Source organism: Centrocercus urophasianus, unplaced genomic scaffold, assembly GCF_019232065.1.
Source record: "Centrocercus urophasianus isolate 14NV4802_14NV808 unplaced genomic scaffold, USGS_Curo_1.0 seq_24, whole genome shotgun sequence".
Lineage (NCBI taxonomy): Eukaryota > Metazoa > Chordata > Aves > Galliformes > Phasianidae > Centrocercus > Centrocercus urophasianus.
In genome coordinates this window covers 14035608-14055551 of record NW_024884800.1, presented here as the reverse complement: position 1 = coordinate 14055551, position 19944 = coordinate 14035608, and the positions used below count along the sequence as shown (strand labels likewise).

General features: G+C 48.3%; 1 protein-coding gene across 4 annotated transcripts in view; it reads left to right on the top strand.

Annotated features, from left to right (window-relative positions):
- GAB3 (GRB2 associated binding protein 3) overlaps positions 1-19944 on the top strand; it is a 54740-nt gene that overhangs the window by 27845 nt on the left and 6951 nt on the right. For 2 of the 4 annotated variants that reach the window (XM_042824964.1, XM_042824962.1), the window contains exons 2-7: positions 7446-7749; positions 12723-12939; positions 13784-14253; positions 16692-16747; positions 17804-18059; positions 18958-19039. In XM_042824964.1, the coding sequence (XP_042680898.1) occupies positions 7446-7749; positions 12723-12939; positions 13784-14253; positions 16692-16747; positions 17804-18059; positions 18958-19039 (1385 nt within the window). Of the gene's footprint in view, positions 1-7445; positions 7750-8227; positions 8343-12722; positions 12940-13783; positions 14254-16691; positions 16748-17803; positions 18060-18957; positions 19040-19944 lie in introns of those variants that run through there. The other 2 variants (XM_042824963.1, XM_042824965.1) reach the window with 2 other exon arrangements.

The following is a 19944-nucleotide window of genomic DNA, read 5'->3' as shown; positions in this document are numbered from 1 at the left end:
GAAACAGAGTGCAAATGTCAAAACCTTTGCAGCATGAAGTGGGGAGTTTGATGTGGGTGCACAAGAGATCTGGCCCACGGTGGATGTGGAGATGTGTGTGACACCAGCCCATCCCTGCACTGAGCCATGCTGTCATCGTTGGGCAGAAGTGTTGCAGCGTAAACATCTGTGGCTTTCTTTCTGATCGTGCCGGCCACTCTGGTTTTCTTCATCAGATCCAGCAGGGTGTTGTTAAAGAGTTGAGTTACCAAAAAAAACCACCAAAAAATGGTGCTGTGGTCCCCTACTAAAAGAGTCACTTTGCCCAATTTCCTGTTTATGTTCCTTCTCTTCAGAGCCGTAGCATCATGTGAGCTCAGACAGTTATAGATAGGCTGCATGACTGTTGCTGACCTCACACCACATGTTCAGTTAACAAGGTGAAACAGCAAAATTTGTTCTGTTTGTGTAAAAATACTAAGAAAACTGCCAGTTCTCAGTAGAAGAGAAGAGAGAGATTCCAGATAGCCAGAGGTGGGGTTCAATCTCTAGGCTTGAGGAACCTGCAGCTCCTTCTGGGCAATAAATGCTTTGCACATCTGTATTTACATTGTGCTGGTGACTTACAAGGAAGGGGATTAGCCCCAAGGCGAGTTTTTCTTTCTTTAGCAGGGGAGTTTTGGAGCTCTTCCATAAAAGCTATTAGTTTAGCAAATTTGCTAAAAATTTGTTCAAACTTCAGTCTCTTCACTGTATACATTCTGCTACGTTTGCTTCCAAAAATAACCAGAAAGTCCTTTGACTTGAGTATCTTCAGCCATCCAGCGTATGACCGTACTCCCTGAACAACCTGCAGGCAGCCTTGCTTGTAGTAAGATCTCAAGGATCCACGCAGAGCCTTGTAAAAATCCTTTCAGATTGAGCAAGAGTTTTGGATTAAAGCCTTTCCAAGAACTTGAACTTACCTCTAGGCAAGATGCTATCTCATTACTGTGTCGGTATTAAAGAATTTATTGCAAAGATTAGAAAGATCTGAAAGGTTTCCAGGCTTTTACGTAAGTTTTACACAGGTAGTTTTCATGCAGCTGTAGGAATCCCTGCTATGCTGCATGAGGTTTCAGTGGCCCCTTTTCTGCTGACAGAAAATGAAGTTTTGATGTTAAACCCAGGAGGGCCTGTGAAAATGTGTTGGTTTCTTCTTTCGCCCTGTTCTGAACTGATTTCTGCAAAAAGCCCAGCCCAACCCGTCGCAAGAAACCAGGATTCTGCTTTGCAGCTGGTGAAGGAGTGGCAGTAAGCCAGAGGAGTGGGCTGCTACCCGCTGCCCTCTGCCATATCACGGGTAAATAAGGATTTCAGAAGGAAGAGCTGCACCACAGCCTGCCCAAAGGCAGACAGCACACAGGGGTGAGTGCACAGCTCCAATGTGCAGGCAGGCGTGCTGAGCATCAGGAGCACAGCGTGGCTCTGGGAGCAGGTGTACCCATAGCAGGTGAACTGGTCAATGCATATGTGCTGTGTAACAACCCTGTACCAGCTGTCAAGTGACTCAGGGCTCAAGGTGAAAGAAAGCACTCTAGAAATTCATGCTGTGTTCAGGATGATAATAATAATGTCATTTTAGATGCTGCACATAAGAGTGCTGTGAAGGAATATGGAACTAAAACTCTTGGCTGGCTGGTGAGGCTGTAAACATCCTCGTGTGAAGGGCCCAGCCTGTGAGTCTTCACTGTCAGGGAGCTTAACTGCCTGCAGAAAAAGAGCAACAGCCAGGAGGTGTCATCTGGGGGGCAGTGAGGAGGGATGAGTGCTTTGCTGAGCCTGCCCTTGGGAAGGAAGAAGCGTGCCCCAGCCGAGAGGAGGGCCTTGGTGGGAAAAGATGCTTCAGCGTCTTTAAAGCAAGCCTGATCGTTCTGGGGCTGTCTTCTATTGCTGGGATGTCTCCTCTGAACCACAATCTGCCTGACATCTCTGTCAGATGTGAAAAACAGACAAAATGAGAAGGTGGGGAGAGCACAGGGGCGGTGGTAGGACAGGGTGTGACTGCTGTCCACAGGCAGGGGCAGGGCCCAGGGCAGGCTGCCTTTGGCTCTGGCTAGCCTCTTGTAGGGCCATCAAGACAAGCAACGGGCTGCTGAGAGTGATGGCAGCCCAGGCACAGTCCCACCTGTGGGCACAGACGCCTCTTCTAAAAGCCCATGAGACCGTCTTCCCTGCCACGTTGATCCCAGTGAAACACAGATGGATACATTGGTGGAATTACTTTCTGCATTTATGAGTGATGTCATTTTGAATTTTGCTTTCAGAACTTGTTTTCTTATCTTCTACAAGGTTTCTAAGAACCTAAACCTCCCAAGTTTCAAGGTCACTATGCCTTTGACCCTCTGAACCCAACTGTACCCATTTGCTTTACAAAGAATCTGCATGTTTATCAAACAGCAGTGACTCATTCTGTTGCAGATGTTTCCATATGTAAAGCACCATAAATATCATGGATTGGGATGTGGAGCAGGCAGCGCGAAGATGTGTAGGTTAGCAGGCAACATTTGAGTCTGGGTCTTTTTCTTTGTTGTTTCAGTGTGTGTCATTTTTTCTGCACAGACCGCAGGCTCCTTTTTATGAGAAACAGCAACAAAGGAAAAGCTCCCTGCTTCTAAAGGACGTCACTGTCAATGCTTTATGACGAAGCTTTCACTGTATTTACAGTCCAGGAAATTTTTAGGTTTGCATTTTTAGTCAATGAGTGTATCTGCACCATCTTGCAGAGAAGGTATTTCCCCTTACACTTCACACCTGTGGCATCTCCTCTGAGGAGAGCTCATGCTGCCTTTCCTGAAATAAGATTCATTTAGAGTCATAGTGAAACTACCGTGAGCAGATAGACAAGTGACTCAGTAAGTGAGTCACTACTTAGCAGATAGAAATAGAGTGTTAGACGGTAGTCTGTCCCAAAATCATTGCATTGTAGTCCAAACTGCATTACCAACCTGTGCTGAGAGCTGCTGGGAGTCCAGCTCTCAAAGACATGGCTTGGCACAGCCAAGAAGGGAGCAGCCTTTGGGAGCATCGCCAGTGGCCAGCTAATGGAGAAAAGCTGCTGCAGAAAATGTCTCTTTCTGCTCTAGAGGTCACATTAGTGCTGCACGCTGATGGAGGTGGAGGAACAATCCCAAAGGAGGAGTATTCCTCTCTGGAATTGAATGCATATTGATTTTTCTTTCCCAGCCGTAAACTGTGAGTTTCAGCCCCTCACTGATGAACAAGGTGGTAACTTCAGAGCAGAGAATAGGAGGAAACAGCAAGCAAGAGAGACAAAACCCAAGCTGAGCCCGTGGGTGATGGGCAGGGAGCTCAGCTGTCCTCAGCAAAGGGGCACGCAGGCGGTCTCATTAAGGAGATTTATTATGCAGAGCTGATGGGATCCGCCGCCCAGCAGCCAGGACTGAAATAGCAAAGCGTCGCTCCAGCTGGGGAAAGGCTGGGTGCTTTAAGAGGTCTTCTTCATCTCAGATTTCCGCAATTGAGCTAATTGCCCAGCAGGGCAGGCAGACAGTCTTTGCTCCTGCAAAGTCTGGCAGGAGGAGCGGCATCCTGAGCTCCTGGAGCACGAGGATTTTGTGGTGAGCTGGTTTGACCCTTCCTAATACTCTGCCCTGTAGGTGGGCAGCTCTAACCCTGCTTTTCACAAGGCTGTCCATGTATGAATTTTGACTTTCTCTTTGAAATCATTTATAGGAAATGATATCAAGTTCCACCTCTGTTTTTTTTCCCTTAAAATAAGACAACTAAAAATAATTCTTTGAAATCTTCTGTCCCAAATGCTGGCACTGCTGCAGGACAGTCACCCCATGGTTTTGCTGGCGGCCATCCCCAGGGATACCCTGTGGTTTGGCCTCAGAGGGTGTGTGGCTCAAAGCCAGCCTTGCTGTCCTGCTCTCCACTGAGCCCTTGGCCTTTTTTCCACTGGACCTCCCCGTGGGACCGCACACTACCAGCACGTGGCTGCTGCTCATCCTGCTGCCCTCGCCATCCCTGTGGCTTTGCTCTGTACAGTAAAGATTATCCTCATGGGGGAGTCATGAGCATTAACTTAGGTGGTAAAGAACATCAAAGTTTTTGGCTATTCTGTGTTTTGTTATTACAACCAGAAAAAAAAACCCAAAACTCACAGGACACGTAATATTTCAAGTCAGTTTACCTTGTGCAGCTTCTGCGTGCTCAGACACTGGTTATCTCACACCAACACGTGTTCCCTGGCAGGAGGTAGGCAGCCTTGGCTGAAGCCCTCCTGCGCCGGCTCCCAGCTCCCACTGTCCCCTGTTTACCAGCTGGCTCTTGGTAAAAACCTCGCAGGTTTGCTTGTGGCCTGTTTTATCTGGCACTGCCTCCAGCACTCCTGCACAGCAGCTGCCCATGTGCAGCAGCAGCCCGTGTTCAGCTCCATGCTGGAGGCAACAGGGTGTGTAGGCAGCTATTGATTTCTTAAAATCCCTCCCAAAATGAAACAGAGTCACTCCTCTCCCCTCTAGAAGCAGCTCTGCCACATCTAAAGTGAGAAATTCAGAAGTATAAAGAAAACACTGCTAGTTTGTGCTGACCCGAGCCACGGGCTGGCACCCAACCAGCGCCGCCGCAAGCTCCGGCTTCCTTTTGGCACCGAACGCTCCCACTTATGAAGGGCAAATAAAAATTGTTCTGGATTGGCACTGGCTCTTGTCTGATTACAGCTGTGCTGTTCTGATACAGCCTTCTCACAAACAGCACTGCCCAGGATGGAGGAGCACAGCCGTGGTGCGGGGCAGCCCCAGGCGGGCTGAGGGATGAGGATGAGGAGGAAGGCTCATGCTGCTCCACACCATGTCCTGCTCCATGGGACAGGTCACAGCAAAGAACCGGGCCAGGCAGCACCTAGATAAGCAAAAATGGTTTCAAGCACAGATTTTGCAAGTTGAGCTTGGTGAAAGCTTCAGGATGGAAACGAGCTATTTTGGAGAAGAGAGTGGTAGGACTAAGAATGTAAAATAGAGTAAGAAGTGGGAGAGATGGTGCCCACCCTGCAGTGGGGGATTCATCAGTTTCTGTTGGTTTTGCTCCCTTGGCAGCAGGTAAGGAACAGCCCCCAGCAAGGTCCTCAGTAGCTCACCCTCCCCTTGCACCCACACTGATTTTGTTATTTCCACCTAGCGCTATCCTCTGACCACACGTGATGACCGGTTTCTCACTCAGCATCAGTGCCGCTCTCCTCTCCCAGCAGTGTGAGCACCAGGCAGCCCCCCACCTCCACTCGCTGTTCCCATCATCCTGCTCAGGCTGTCTGTCTGCAGGGAGCAGGACATCAGGCCGCTCTTTGGCTCGCACAATGCGCAGCTGTGGCTTTGGCTCTCCTACTGATTGCCCAGGTTCTTCTGAATCCTACAGGCCTTTAGACTCACTAAATCTTCTTCCAAAGGTATTTCTCTTCTTGTTGCTTAGGGGTGAGAATGTGCTAGGAAAGCTGACCTGGCTGTCCCGGTGCATCTGCAGGATATGCATGAAGCATGCATGGTGCTTGGATTGAGGGTGGTGGAGGTGTGAACTCCACCTGGGACTGTACAAAGCAAGATGTCTGCTGAGCTGTGCCCCACTGTTGGAATTAGCTACTTAAGGAAGCATTTTCTCCACAAACACTTCTTTCTTTGCTTCCATTTCTTTTATTTTTGGGTGGGGGAACATTTTTTTTTCTTGGCTCCCACACAATATCTTGGGCAACTTGGGTAATTATCAGTAATCTGATGTTACCTCCAGCTAATTCCAGCAGAGACTAAATCTCTTTCAAACCTGGTCAGGTCATAAATTTGCTTTGTTCAATACTTTGCACTTCAATTCTGCTTTGTGTCTGTTCCAATACAACCTCCCCTTTGAGAGCCACTCCTTTCCCTAGGCTGCTGCACACTCATTCAGCCTTGCAAGAACTCTTAAATACTGCAGCCTCTGGTTCCTGGGTGATGTTTTTGATTTGTCCTTTGCTTTCAAAATAGATTAAAGAACTGCCAAGCTGAGTAGATATATTTATAGATAAAATATTGTGTGAGTATGAAAACACTGAAAAGCTTTGCCCTGCAAGAAAGCCTCTTGAGTAGAGGAAAAAAAACAACCACTTTTTCTTGACTAATGGCTATTTTTTGTTGATTGTTTTCATCATCGGTGTATCCACAGGAACTGCAGGTGAAATGTGTAGTGCTGATCCCTGAGTGTCCCAGAAAGAACTTGTACATGTTAGTGAAAACATCCTGAAATCAGCTGTTTTGCATCAGGGCCAGATGGTTGGATCTGACCGTTTAAAAATGGTCACTCTGAAAAACAAGCGTGAATTTGAACCCAAGCTGTTGCCCAGGTCTGCGTTGTGATGAATCGCTTTGCAGTGAGAACATGAATAGCACTCAGGCAGGGAGGTGGTCCTGGTTGTTCAGATGATTCCTTGTAGAACTCGTAACTGCTGCGGCGATTAGAGCAGCCAGCTGTATGCTGTATGGTGCCTGCGCACCTGAACGGCATGTGAGCCCCTTCAGCCCATGCAGCCAGGAGCCCCAGTGCCATTTGTGTGGAGTTGGATGAGGGGCAAGCTCCAGCACCTTGTTTCAGCTTTCCTCTGCAGAGCTGAGCTCGGGGTGGATTCCGTCTGGCGCTTGAAGTAAGCGTGTTGGTGACAGCTCTAATCAACACAGGGACGCTTATAGTGCTGATGAGCTAAAACAGCTGCTGTAAAAGTGGGGAATGTTGTTTTGTTCCTAGAAACTTGCATGTGGCTTAACGAAGTGATGCAGCATCTTTGTCCTCCCAGAGCTTCATTTAAGCCTGTACAGGATCCATACCTTCAGCCATAGCAGCTAAGGAGGCGCTGGTGCTGACAGGGCTTGGTTCAGGTTAAGAGTCACTGGAAGCAGCATCTGTGTAAGCAGATGTTGTTCTACACTGTTTGGGAGGTTCTTGTTTAACTTCAAGCACTACAGCTCCCATAAGGTTAGTTCTGGGCTTCCAGATGTAGCTGACAGCTCATTAACAGGTTTTTACTGCCCCTGGAAACCAGCAGGTCACCTGCAGACCTCACTTTGGGCAGGAGATCCTTGTTGCCAGGTGTTAGCTTATGTGCTACAGCATGTAGGGTGGGCCCAGATATTTTCATTTCACAGAGGGAAATGCATTATCTCTTCCTGGTTCACCCACGGCAGCTAAAGGCAGGTGAAGCATCAGAGGAGCTGCACCATGCTGGCAGGCCGAGGGGGAGAGGAGGGAGAAGCCTTGTTCCTCATGGCCTCCCAGCTGACAGCCCTCTGCCTCCTACCACAAGCACCAGCTGATAGTAAGCACTTTGGATGGAAGTCACACTTCAGCCAGCTTAGTGAAACACTCGTAAAACCTGAGAGAAAAGCAGGCGTGCGTGCGATTGCTGTGCTACGCTAATGGGGCCCTGTCTGTGCTGCCCGCAGGCCTGGCGGAAGCGCTGGTTCGTGCTGCGCAGAGGGCGCATGAGTGGGAACCCAGACGTGCTGGAGTACTACAGGAACAGCCACGCCAAGAAGCCCATCCGCATCATCGACCTCAATGAGTGCGAGGTGCTCAAGCACTCGGGGCCCAACTTCATCAAGAAGGAGTTCCAGAACAACTTTGTCTTCATCGTGAGAACCACCTACCGCACCTTCTACCTGGTGGCCAAAACTGAGGAGGAGATGCAAATCTGGGTGCGCAACATCAGCCAGATCTGCAACTTCGGGCATTTAGAAGATGGCACAGGTAGGACCATGCTTGTCTTGGGGGCTGGAGGCTGCCGTGGGTTTGGGCTCTTCCATAGCATTGCTTGGGGCAAAAGGAAACGTAGACCGTGGAGCAGCTCTGAGGTGATGCTAGACCCTGATTTGAAGATTATCAGGGAACTGGCTTCTGCTGGGTGGAAATAATAGCTGGCCACTTGGTCTCACATCGATGAAGCAATTTCTGCTAGAATAAACATCAGGCCTTTAATAAGAAAAGGTACTGTTTATGTGAAAAGCTGACTGTTATCTTCTGGGGCCGTTTATTTCATTACACGTCCCATATTTATTTAGTTTGGCTTAATGCAAGACACCTGTTCCTGGAAAGTGTCCTGCAAAACTTGTATTTTCTCAGGCTTTGTTGGATGTGGAAAGTGCACAGATTTGGGTGTATGTATACATAGCTCAGTATTTTTGTCATTGATTTATCTTTGCCTATTAATGAGAAGAAAAATAAAGCAAAGGCAGAGGACAGAAGAGCGCTGGAGAACATGCCTAGACTGAAGAGATGGTCCTTCCGTGCAGCACGAAGCCGGCCTGTTCTGCCAGGCCCTGTGCCTGTGTGTAGGCAGGAGGGTGAGTTTCTTGGATAGCTTCCAGGAGTTAACCACTCCAAGATGGATCTAGCCAGTAATTAAAGCCGGGACCTGTGTCATCATTAACCTGCCTTTCAAACGAGAAAACTGGGCTCAGATAACAACAATCTGTCTTTCCCTTGACATTTCCAAGGGGCAGATACAGCAGCAATTTGAGAGCTTTGTAGGAAGTGAGTCAGAATAAAGTCCTTTGCCGTGACAAAAGCCAGCAGAAGAGCAAAAAGGGCGGTGATGGAGAGACCTGGCCCTATCCAAGATAACTCAAAGGGCAGCAATATGTTTCAGGGGTGTCACGGTGTGACTGAGCAGACTGTCCTGCCCTAATCCATGTGTTAATCCTGGTGATGGCAATTGCTACTTGGGCATATCGCTACCTGGTAGCAAGAAGAAGCAAAAGGTAATTAGATGTTTTGTTTTAACCTGTTACAGTTCCTGGCCTTCTTTAATAACTTTTTCAGTAGTTCATTCTGAGGGGAAATGGGAGTGGGAAGAGCTCTGCAGTGTTCCTGTTAAAAACTGATGTCTTTGCATTAATCTTAGAGACCTCTAGGAAATCTTTTTGTGCCATTAGAACTTGCAAATTTGAGCTGGTTGCCTTTTGTGATAGCAGTCAATGGTCCTTCCAAGCTTGTGGGTAACCAGGGGCCAGTAAGGAATCCACTTCCTACTCATCTGCCCTTGTTGAAACTCAGGTGTAGCTCTTGTGTTGCTGCTTTTGCTGCAGTATTATGTGGGTTATAATTTTTACCAATTAGTCTGAAATGATGTCAAGTCTTCTCATGCAAAATAAAGAAAACAAATGTATTTCTTCATCTCAAATGTGCATTCAGACTTCTGGCACAGTACTGAGGATATGCACAGGGAGATAGGATCTGTGGCAGGGGAGCTAAGACTGTATCTGGAATAGATGTATTTTTGCTGGAAAACTTTGTTGTTATTCTGGTAGAGCACAACATTCCCTGCACAATGGCTGCACGTGGGCAGTACTGGCAATATCACACAGTATTATTTCTCTCCAAACGAAGACCACCAGTGTAGGTGTTGATGGACCAAAAGTGACAGCCTTTGCTGTGGCAGGCTGGAAAGCTGGCATCCTTGCTTTCTGCTCTGTTCCTCGAGGCAAATATCCCCCACAGTGCAGAGCATTTGCTTGGGTCGTTATAAAGTATGGCATCTGAACCTGCAGCCTGCATCACAGACAGTGCAAACAAAGCTTCCAGGCATGACCTCCGTATCTCTAATGGCAAACAGCTGATTTATCCTGCAGTTCCTGTTGATGTGGTTGGGTCTGGGGTGTGTTCGAGTCAGGCCACAGGGCACGTTCAGATCCTATTCCTGCCCTCTGATTTAAGTCTGCGTAGTTCCACAGGCTGCACAGTACATCTCAAAAAGATAATTGCTCCTTTTTTTTTTTTTTTTTTTTGGAAGCACCTAAATCCCCCAAGAGGCTGTAGGGTCAAACAAATTACCCTTAAAAAGTAGCATGAGAAGAGAAAAGCTCTATTAAATGCCATATACTTTTTTAACATGCATGCTACTGTTACAAAAAATAACAGTCCCTAAAATGAATCATCAAAAACGCATGCATTGCAGGAAATTTTCATAAGCTGTTCAGTGTATTAAAATGACTATCAAAGCCAGTATTATATTATGAAATCAATCACTCTCAATCCTCTCAATCTTTCTCAAAATCTGCTCTGAGGCTGACTCTGAGGCCAATCCCAAACCTAATGCTTTCTCTGCTTAATGCACAGAGTGCAGCAGGGTGTGGGCAGTGACTCAGTCCCAAACACCACCCAGTTCTCAACCCTTCCAGCAGCAGGGAAGCCGGATTCCATCAGGCCTTCTTCACCAGTGGCCTCTGGTTTGGCATTTAAGCAGCCAGACCCAGACCAAAGCTATCAGAACCTCTGCTGGCCATGTCAGGAAAATCTTTTAGTCAACATGAGCCGGTGGAGAGGAAGCATGAGCTCCAGCAGCTGTCAGGAAGCACCTGGGCAGGCAGCAGGCACCCAGGCCAGCAGCCGCCCTCACCCCACAGCATTGCGGGATGCAATGTGAGGCTGGCACCACCTCTGGGAGGCACTGCAGGAGGGGGAGCCCCCACTTCATGGTTTGGGATGAGATGAGGTGGCCAGGGAACTCCATGGCTACCTGACATCTCATACGCATACTGAAAGTGGGGGATGCAACGCAGTGTAGCAGCTTCTGATGGGAGAAAGTTGGTTTTCATCTCATTATCATTAGGAAGCCATTCTTTAAAGACTACAGCTGTGCATAAAGTGTTCCCCAGGGTCACACCTTGGCAGGCAGCTCCTAAGCCCAAAAAGGACATTTTGTGTTGGATTTCCTCTTCATTTCTTCCATGGGCTTCAGGTATTGCTCTACAGCCCATGTGAATGCCTTGTGTCCCTCCCTGTGCAGTTCCTTATGATCCCTACTGATCTCCAGTTGCTCTGCCTTCTCTGACAGCAGCCAGGACCACACTGGGGCCTGATGTCCAGTCAGCAGCATCCCCTGAAGCAATTGTTTACCCTGTGTCCCCCTGGGATGCTGGTGCTTGGATAGTAGCATTTCTGGTACTCCATCCAATCCACTGCTCTCTCACCTCTCTGTGGTTCTGGTCACTCTTGCTTGCACCCATATTTGCACATAGCTGAGACCTTCTCCCTTCCCGCTGCTCTCTAATGGTTTCTTTGCTTCTTTTCAACCTTGCCAGGACAGGGGGCTAGTTTGACTCACCAGTGCCTTGCTGCAGCCACTCTGGGCACATCTCAGCCAGCCAAGGCAGCGTGCTGGCAGCATGGGAAACCAGAAGCTCTGTTCCCAAAAGGATCACACTCTCCTCTCAGAAATGCTTTCCCCTTAAGGTCACTGCTTTATTTCCCCCCTCTACTCCGTACAAAACAAGCAGGGCAGTGCCTGGCTCTTGAGTGGAGTCAAGGGGAAGTGTGACTGCTCCTCCCAGGCCTCCTCTGTAGGAGGAAATCCCTCCCAGTGCTCCTCAAGGCTGCTCTTTCATGTCAGCCATTGCTGCGTTTCCACTTCCATGCAGCCTGGTGTGGGGGATGCTGCGCACAGGGACCCCCCCACTTTCACTGTGTCCTCATGCTGCCATTGCTCAATGATCATTTTGGGGCTGCAGCCTGAAACAAAGCTTTTCCCTCCTGCTATTTCAAGCAGTGGCCCTGTATTGATGGACAGAGCATCCTTTGCAGCATCTTTGTTAATGCAAGGCAGAAAATTTGGGGCTATTACCCACCAAAACAGCTATTTTGGCAGATGAAGCCATCTTCTGTCATAGTGGCAAAGAGGGAGACAGGCACCAAACCAATTCTTTGCCTGCTCTCTAGAAAATGGGCATGCATAATTTATTCTCCCCAACTGCTGTCACAGCACAACTTTAATGCACACTGGTTCGGTTACCAGCAGAGCTGGCAGGGAAGGGGACGATCTGTTAGGAGCTGGCTGTGGGTTTCCAAGCCCCTGAAGGCCAGAAAAGAGCAGCCACACAGCAAGCGGGAGGGATGGGGATGGTACAGATCTGCCATGTGTTGTGCAGCCCGCAGCCTTTCCTGATGGGATAATCTGAGGCTAAACTCTGCAAGTACCAGATGGAGCTCAGGCGTGTTCACTCTCTACATTAATAATCCAGAATGTCATTAATTTTTCTTGTACATTGTGGGTTTTTTAATTTTTTTAAATACTGGTCAGAAGGTGACATGAACATGCTTTGCTGAGGTCTCTATGGAGTTAGCCTGATGCATATTTGATCACACTCAGCTTGCAAGACAGCTCTAAGTCTAGTATCTGCAATCTGAGTTACTGCCTGAGCCAGCAGAATGAAAAAGAGAAAAGTTATTTTTCAGCTGGGAAGGCTTCAGCTGTCAGCCCTGCTCCACAAGCATGAAAACTCTTGATCCCTGTGTCTTTCAGATGATCACTGGGGCAAAGAGGGCTGCTGAAGTCACATTGCTGTGAACACCTGTCTAATATTATGCAAATGCTTTGTTCAGGAAGCTTGAATTTAAGCATGTGCATTGGTGCTTTGTAACCTGGGGTTCGCTGCTATGCCATACCTCCAAGTACACAGGGGGAAGCAGCAGCAAGTCAGTGCTGATGGGGAAGAAAAAAGATGACTCCCTCCCCACTTTAAAGGGAAAACACCACTTTCTCCTGCTGCTTTTGGCTTAGAGGAGGATGCAGGCTCTCACTGTGCTGAGGGCTGGGTTGATCTGCTGAGTATCTCACATTTTGCAGTGCAGTGCAGGACCTGGCCCACAGAGGCATGCTCCCTGCCATCAGTTATCACCTCACCCTGCTGCCACTCACCAAACCCTGCTGCTGTTTCCCCTTGCAGGTTCAGTGGAAAGCCTGTCCCACACAACCTCGTCCCCCCAGCCTTCGCCAGCTGCCTCCACCCACACATCCCGCATCGCCGATCCCTCCTTCTCGGTTGACCACACTGCCACCGATGCTTCTGCTGCAGAGGAGACCCCTAGTGAGTCGGAGTCGGTCTTCCTCCCCGACTACCTCTTCCTCTCCAACTGCGAGTCGGGCAAGCTCAGCCACACCAGGTAACTGGGGTCTGTGCACATGTCAGGTTGCAGCCACCACTGCCTACCCAGCGATACTACAGGGGATAACGGGGGGCAAACTGGTCCCTGAGTCCTGCAGCTCCAGGGAGGCTTTTGAGACCAACAGGGGGCCATCAGCCTAATCCAGTTTACAAGGTCTTTTTATAGTGAAGGTGAGCAGTCAAGCACCATCTGTTGGTCTTGGCCCATGCAATCTTCCTCCAAGTGCTCTTTCTGCCTGCTGCTGCCCAGGATGCTCCACAAAGCACCCCATGCCCCAGCTCAGGAGGCATACGTACCATGGCTGTAGGGAAGGGACAGATTTTGGCTCAAACTGTGCTTTTTGTCATGCAGTATCACTCAGGAGGAAAGAAATGGTGAAGTCTCAGCAGAACAGTGCTCTCGCTCCTCCCCTTCCTTCTCTGAAAGTTCCTCTGGTTTTTAACTTGGGTTCCTGAAACATGACAGTTGTCTTGCTCTGGGAGCTGCTTCTCTTGCCTGGGAACCAGACTTTGTAGATATAGGTATTTAGTGGATTCTGCAGCATAAAGATTAAAACTTGAGAAGTGGTGGCATGAATGCTTCTTGTGGACACTGAGGGCTTGGTCTCTTCACTGCTGATGCAGGGGATTGAAGCCCTGGGCTGACAGACATGCATTGCTGGGAGGCAAAAATGGGGCATGCACTGGGCCAAGCTCAAGCAGAAAGCAAACAGCATTAAGGGATCAGTGGGCATTTTCCAACTGGGAGTGAAAAGCAGCCTATGGAGCTGCTCCCACACTCATGCATTCATCCAGTTACAAGGAGAAAATGCAGTGCCGGTCCTGCTCTGTGCCCCACACAGGTGTGACAGCTGGTCCAACTCAGACAGATCGCTGGAGCAGACCTCATCAGATGATGTTTTCATCGACTCTCTGCAGTCCCAGCCCTCCTTGTACCTCGTGCAGCCATCCGGCGCCATGCACCAGGATGGGGCCCCGCTGGCAAACCCTGGTGTGGTGCCCAGGAGCACGGACATGAGTGGGACAGCCAGCGACTTGTCCTCCTCTCCACTGCTGGGGACACCGCTGACACCAACCTTTCCAATGGAGCAGAGCCAAAGCACGCTGCCCTATGGCGTGAGCCAGCTGAACGTGCTCTCCAACACACCCCCGCCACGGCCCCCCAAGCCCACCCACTTCTCGGACAGGCGAGGGGATGAGGCAGGTGGTGGGGTGCTACAGAATGGCCACGCAGGGACCTGCCGTGCTCCAGTGGCACTGGTGCCCAGGAGAATCTCCCTGTCCAGCCTAGACAACATGAGGAACTGGAAAGGTGAGTGCAAAACTGCATCCCAAAGGGTTTGCTCCAAACCAGTTTGCAAGCAGTGTTCTGACTTATCTACCAGTGTATTCGGTTCTTGTCCCTCTCTCTGCCTCTGAAGGTCAAAATGTGGGCTTGTACAGGAGAAATGTCTTTGTGGCTTTGCTGCTTAGAGTCCTCTCAGTAAAAGCAGCAGTCTTTCCACATGCTTAAAGAACAGGAAGCCAGGGAGATGCTGGGGGTGGGATGTAATCCTGGCTGAACCAGGGTAATTGTGTCCTTCAGCAAATCCCCTCTGTCCTTGCATTGCTTTCTGGCTAACCTGAAAACTTACTGCAGAGCTAGACTGCTGCAAAGCAAGCTCAGGTTCCTGGTGAGGTGCATTTCCACTTGTTCTTAAAATACAGTCATTTCAAAATAACATTTCAAAATAACCCGGAACATACAGATGTCAAAGTCCAGCACACACAGTATATGAGAGTTTTATTCTGTGGAGCCACAGAACAAAGAAGAGCAGCTGAAATACCTAGCTAGAAAGCATCACTTATTTTGGAATGACACGTCTTTTTGGATGACAAAGAAAATGCAGGGCTTTATGGATAAGTGTCCTCCAGCCCCCTGTAGGAATCATCGAGTCATTAAGTTTGGAAAAGACCACTAGGATCATCTAGTCCAGCACACTCAGTGTCTGGGGCCGTTAGATCTTGCCCTTGAAGCTCAAGCACTAGAGCAAGGACACCTCTGCCCCAGGCTGTTTATCAATGCACAAACAATTCTTGGAAGGTTTTTGCAGAAACACCCATCAGTGGAAATGCTGTTCTTCATTATCTGTTACGTCTGCTTGCTCTCTGAGAAACATCACTTCTGCTTCCACGCATACACTGCTCTGACACCAGCAGCATGCTTGAGATGGTTAACGTTTCTCCATCACGATTCATGCCAAAATGCTGTTAAGAGGATTAAGTGCCCAAATGTCATGCTCTGCTACCATGCTGCAAGGTTATCTCTGCCTGACAGGGGGCAGCAATGAATTAATAAGTGCTGCTATTTTTTTTTTCTTCTCCTGAGTGCAGCTGAAAGTATTTGAAAGGTTAAATTCTGAAATAAAATGCGCTTCACAGAGAAAGATCGGAGAAAGAAATAGGGAGAAAGCAGCTGCTCCTTATGGGCTCCTGCAGTTTAGTTCATTTTTTTGCCTTTGGTAACCTGTAAATACTGAGCTGCTGTTAGTCAACCTGCTACAAAGGCAGCATGTGCAGGCAGAGCACCTATGTTGTGGCACCTGCTGGTGCCTGAATGCCTTTTTGCCAAAATAACTAAATACAGTCAGTGTCTGCTGATCCAAATCCATCTGTGCCCACACTAACCTTCCTGCTTAGCATTTCTGCCACCATTGGCATTGCCCCACGCCCCACTGCAGTGCAGCACTGATGTCTCCTAGGCAGGGAAGGGTGCAGGCTCATGATGCTGCTGCCCAGGGACTCTGTAGAGCACAGAAAAACAGTTTTCTGCAAAGAAAATCATTTTCCAGAATAGGATGGTAGATGTATGCACAGGTAGAATTATATATGCCTGTGTGTGCACGTATATGTGTATATATTCAAATACACGTGGTAGGTAGGAGTGACAGCACTTCTGTTTCCTCCAAATCTCTCTGTTTCTATTTTCTGTCCTTGAAAACAAAGTGTAACAGTCTTCCATTTTTTAGAGTGAAATCTCACCACACAGAGAAGAAACCTCCCAGCATTTCCCTCCACTGCACATTCTACACACTGAACAACATTCTTTTTCATTTTTTCCTTAAAAAATGACGTTGACCTACACCAAGACAATCCAGGCAAGGGACACTGTGACCAGCAGCCTTCTCTCTGGCTGTTTGTCCTCCACCAGCACAAGGCACGTGCATCACATCAACATTTCTGGGTGGCAGAGATAATTTCTCCCCTGTATTATGTTTGTTCACACAGCTTCAGTACAACACATGCTTCCTGGCACCTCATGCCCTAGGCACCTAAGTGGCTTTCTGAACAATAACAAAATAATCTTCCATCCAGTCCAGTTACGATGGGTGTTATATGATAGATGGGCAATAGAGGGACTAGAGCAGGTGTTGGGTTTAAGCATTGGTCTGCTTGGTTGCTTGCTCTGCACATCAGTCTTTCTGCCCAGCAAACTGCTTGTGTCTATGGGAACGTCATTTACAGCAGAATTACATGTGAGTAATTTCCTTGGTTTCATCATGCTTAAAGCAGCTGTAATTGTTCTTGAAACATTACCAAGTTAGTCCTGCTCCTACATATCATTGAATTTCCTTGTTTAGGGTAAATAGCAGGAGTTCTGCAATCTCTGTGTAGCCGTGGTTATTTTAAAGCCATACGCTTTATTCTGGAATGACCTCCAGTGAGGTTGCTCTGGCTTGCCATATTTTTAATCACTTTTTTTCCTTGCAGCAGACATGGAAGGCAGTTCTTTAAGAAGTCGGGACAAGAGACTTAGCTTGAATTTGGTAAGTACTCTGCATAAATTTAAACACAGGTGCATGACAGACTTCCAGACGTGAGTCATTTCATATCCTGATAGACAGTCACTTCTCTCCTGTGCTCAGCAATTTAGAAAATGGAGGAAGCCCTTGGCCTTTGACAATTTCTGTGTCACTTCTTTGAGGCCAAGGAGAGGGGAAGGTCACAACATGGAGAACCTGCTTTTAAGGCAGACAAAGGCAGGTCTGCTGTGAAGGACAGCAGTAACTCTAGAATGAACCTGTTGACCACAAGCACCTGAGAAAACTGCTTCTCTCTTGAAAAAAAAAGAGGTCTAAAGAAGCCTATCATTTCCTGATCCCAAGGAACATCTCTTCTCAGGACATAGGGAAGTCTCTGCCTCAAAGCCCCTGTGATTCAGAACTCTGCAAGCCCAAAGGTCCTGCCTCAGCTTTTGACAGACGTGTAGCACCATCAGGCATCATGCAGCCAGCCTTCTGCTTGGCACTGAACACTGTTTTCTGAGTGGGAGTTCCTTTGCTGCTCATCTGCAAGCCCTGGTGGTGTGCAGCTGATGCCTACCTCCCTTTGAAAGCTTGCAGCGTTGATGATCCTCTCTCCTCAATGCTCAGCCAGCACCAGCCTGCATGAAATGAATCTCTAGCGTTTGTTCTCAGCTGTCAGAAATAACTTGTATGTCTGTGCCTTTGCTCTCTTAGCTCCTACATTTGCAAAAATCTAGTTGATGAGGTGTTCTCCTTTTGAATGTTTTCATATAAAAGGGCCTTCTGCATGTCATAGGACAGAATTGCTGCTGGAAAAGGCAAATGCAGCCTTGCTGAAGTCAAAGTATTGAACCTACTGAAGTTACCCATAAATTTGGTCTTACTTTCCAGCAGTGAGTGGCTGAGCTCAGCTGTGACACGAGCTCCACTTCTGGCATGAGCATCTGAACGTGTGTGTTTCTCCTGTCCTTCCAGCTCGCACTTCTTGCTGAGGTCTCGCCAAGACCTCTCAGTTTGCTCAGAGCAAGCTGTTTGTTCACCAGCATTTCTCTCTCCTTTCCTCCCTCACCACTGAAGCCCTACCCCTTCTCCCCGCTCTACTCGACGGCTGTGGATGGAGCAGAAGACAACTATGTGCCCATGCGCCCCAGCACCTCTCCCTCGGCACCCGGCTCCGACTGCTCCCCTGATGGCTACATCCCCATGAGCCCCAGCTCGGCAACCTTCACCTTCCCTGTAGTCAACACTGAAAAAGTCACCAGCCCCTTACCTGAGCTGCCCTCCGACCTGGAGCCGCCCCCAGTGAACCGAGACCTCAAGCCTCGCAGGAAATGTAAGGCCAGACTTAAAGAGCAGCCACTAGGCAAGTGCCCTGATAGAGGGGACACAGGAGGCCTCCTCTGGGAGTGGCCCTGGTACATTTCATTTGTGTTAGTATGGTGCAGGAGTGTGGATCGACTCTGCAAATGGCCACGTGGGTGTAGTTTGGGAGACAGGAGGCTAAACTTCTGCCTCACCAGCTGCCCTGTCCCCCAGGAGCAGGACAGCCAAGCACACACATCCCCAGACCTGATGTGGACTTTTGGTTAAATCTTCCTTAAAGTTTCCTTCATGCTTCTCATGGCACTTCCAAAATTTGAGTTGCATTTTCAGAGGGACAAAATTTAGCTCTGGGGACAAAATTTAGCTCTGCAGAGAAGAAATTGCTGAATCCAAGTTTGTATTTAAGCACTTTGGGCTACAGATCCAGAGTTGCTCAGAAATTTGTTGAAGAAATGCTACATGAAGCAGGGAGAGAAATTTAGAGTGCTGCTAGAAAGCAGAGCAAGCTCAGCTTCTTTCTTAGAGGGTTTTGAGAACTGGGTGGAAAAGGTACCCTAGTGTGAGGTGTGGTCCTCTCCACATGTAGCACCTTTGGGTTTAGAAGAGAGCCCAGAGCCTTGACCTGAAGGTGAACTGGGTTCTCCTTGTTGAGGCATGGACAGGGGTCTTGTAGGGCATTTGTTTTCCTGATGCCTGTTGTATTTATTCTGTTGGTTTTGGACTAATGAGGGACTTTGCTTTCCTGCACTGACTGAAGCAGTCACCTGTTACTGATTTCTATCAATTAAGTTTTGTGAAATACTCTGTTATTTTCTTAGTGTTATTAAAAATTTGCATTTTCCTAATCAACCCATGCTTTTTGTGAGTCTTGCTCTTGCAAATGTAGCTCCTTTTGTATCTCTTCGTAGCACGGCCACCTCCTTTGGACTTGAGAAACCTCTCCACAATCCGAGAGCATGCTGCTGTGACCAGGATGTGGACTGTGCCTTAGTAAGTCAACGTGAAACCCATTGCTCCAATCTTTCAAGCATTAACACTGTGGAATGGAATTAAAAATAACTGATCACATTCCTTGAGATACAGTTTCCGGGCGAAGTCCACAAACCAGAATTTCACAGGGTTCCTTCCAACATCCCCCAGGCTTTTGCTGTCTCTAAAAGTCGATGCTCCCTGTCAAGCCAGGTAGCTCCAGTGAGCTGAGCATCATGCAGTGCTGCCAGGAGGGATGTGGGTTGGGTATCTTGCCAGATTAGTGTTTGCTCAAAACTCATTGTCTTTTGAAGGTTCCTTTTGAAAAGACCAGAGCTAACCTGTGCTCTGAAGTGCTTGTTGTGATGGCTAAACTTCAACTTCAGGGAATTCATGAGCTGGGGAAGTCAGGGCGAGATGCCTGGGAGAAAGCCTGGCCTACCAATCCCAATCCCCAGCCCAAACCTTGAAAGCTGGTAACCCCTCAGCTGCCTGCCACAGTCTGTCTGAGGGAGAACCAGTAGCCTCCCTTTCCAGCGTTCCTGCCAGAGTGCCACAGTTAATGAGTGCTGACACAGTGCAGAGTCCTGAAGGATAATGAGCTCAGAGGGAGTTTGCATGTTTCGCATTAACAAAACTAAAAAAGGACTATATCCAGAACTAATAAAGCGGAAGGAATTGCACTGTTCATGCTGCACGAAGTAGCCATCCAGTTCCCTAGTAACTAACCCCATTGTGCCAGCCTGCAGTAATTCACTCATGGTATACCTCTGACAGCAATGTTAGTGAAGAGATTTCCCTGAACAAGGGCTGAGTTGCAGCCATCTCTACACACAGACAGCATGTGTTTACATGGTGTTCAGAGCCAGCCAAGTCCCTCTGCATTCCCCTCCAGTAGCTAATTAATTTGTGTTAATCTCCAAGAA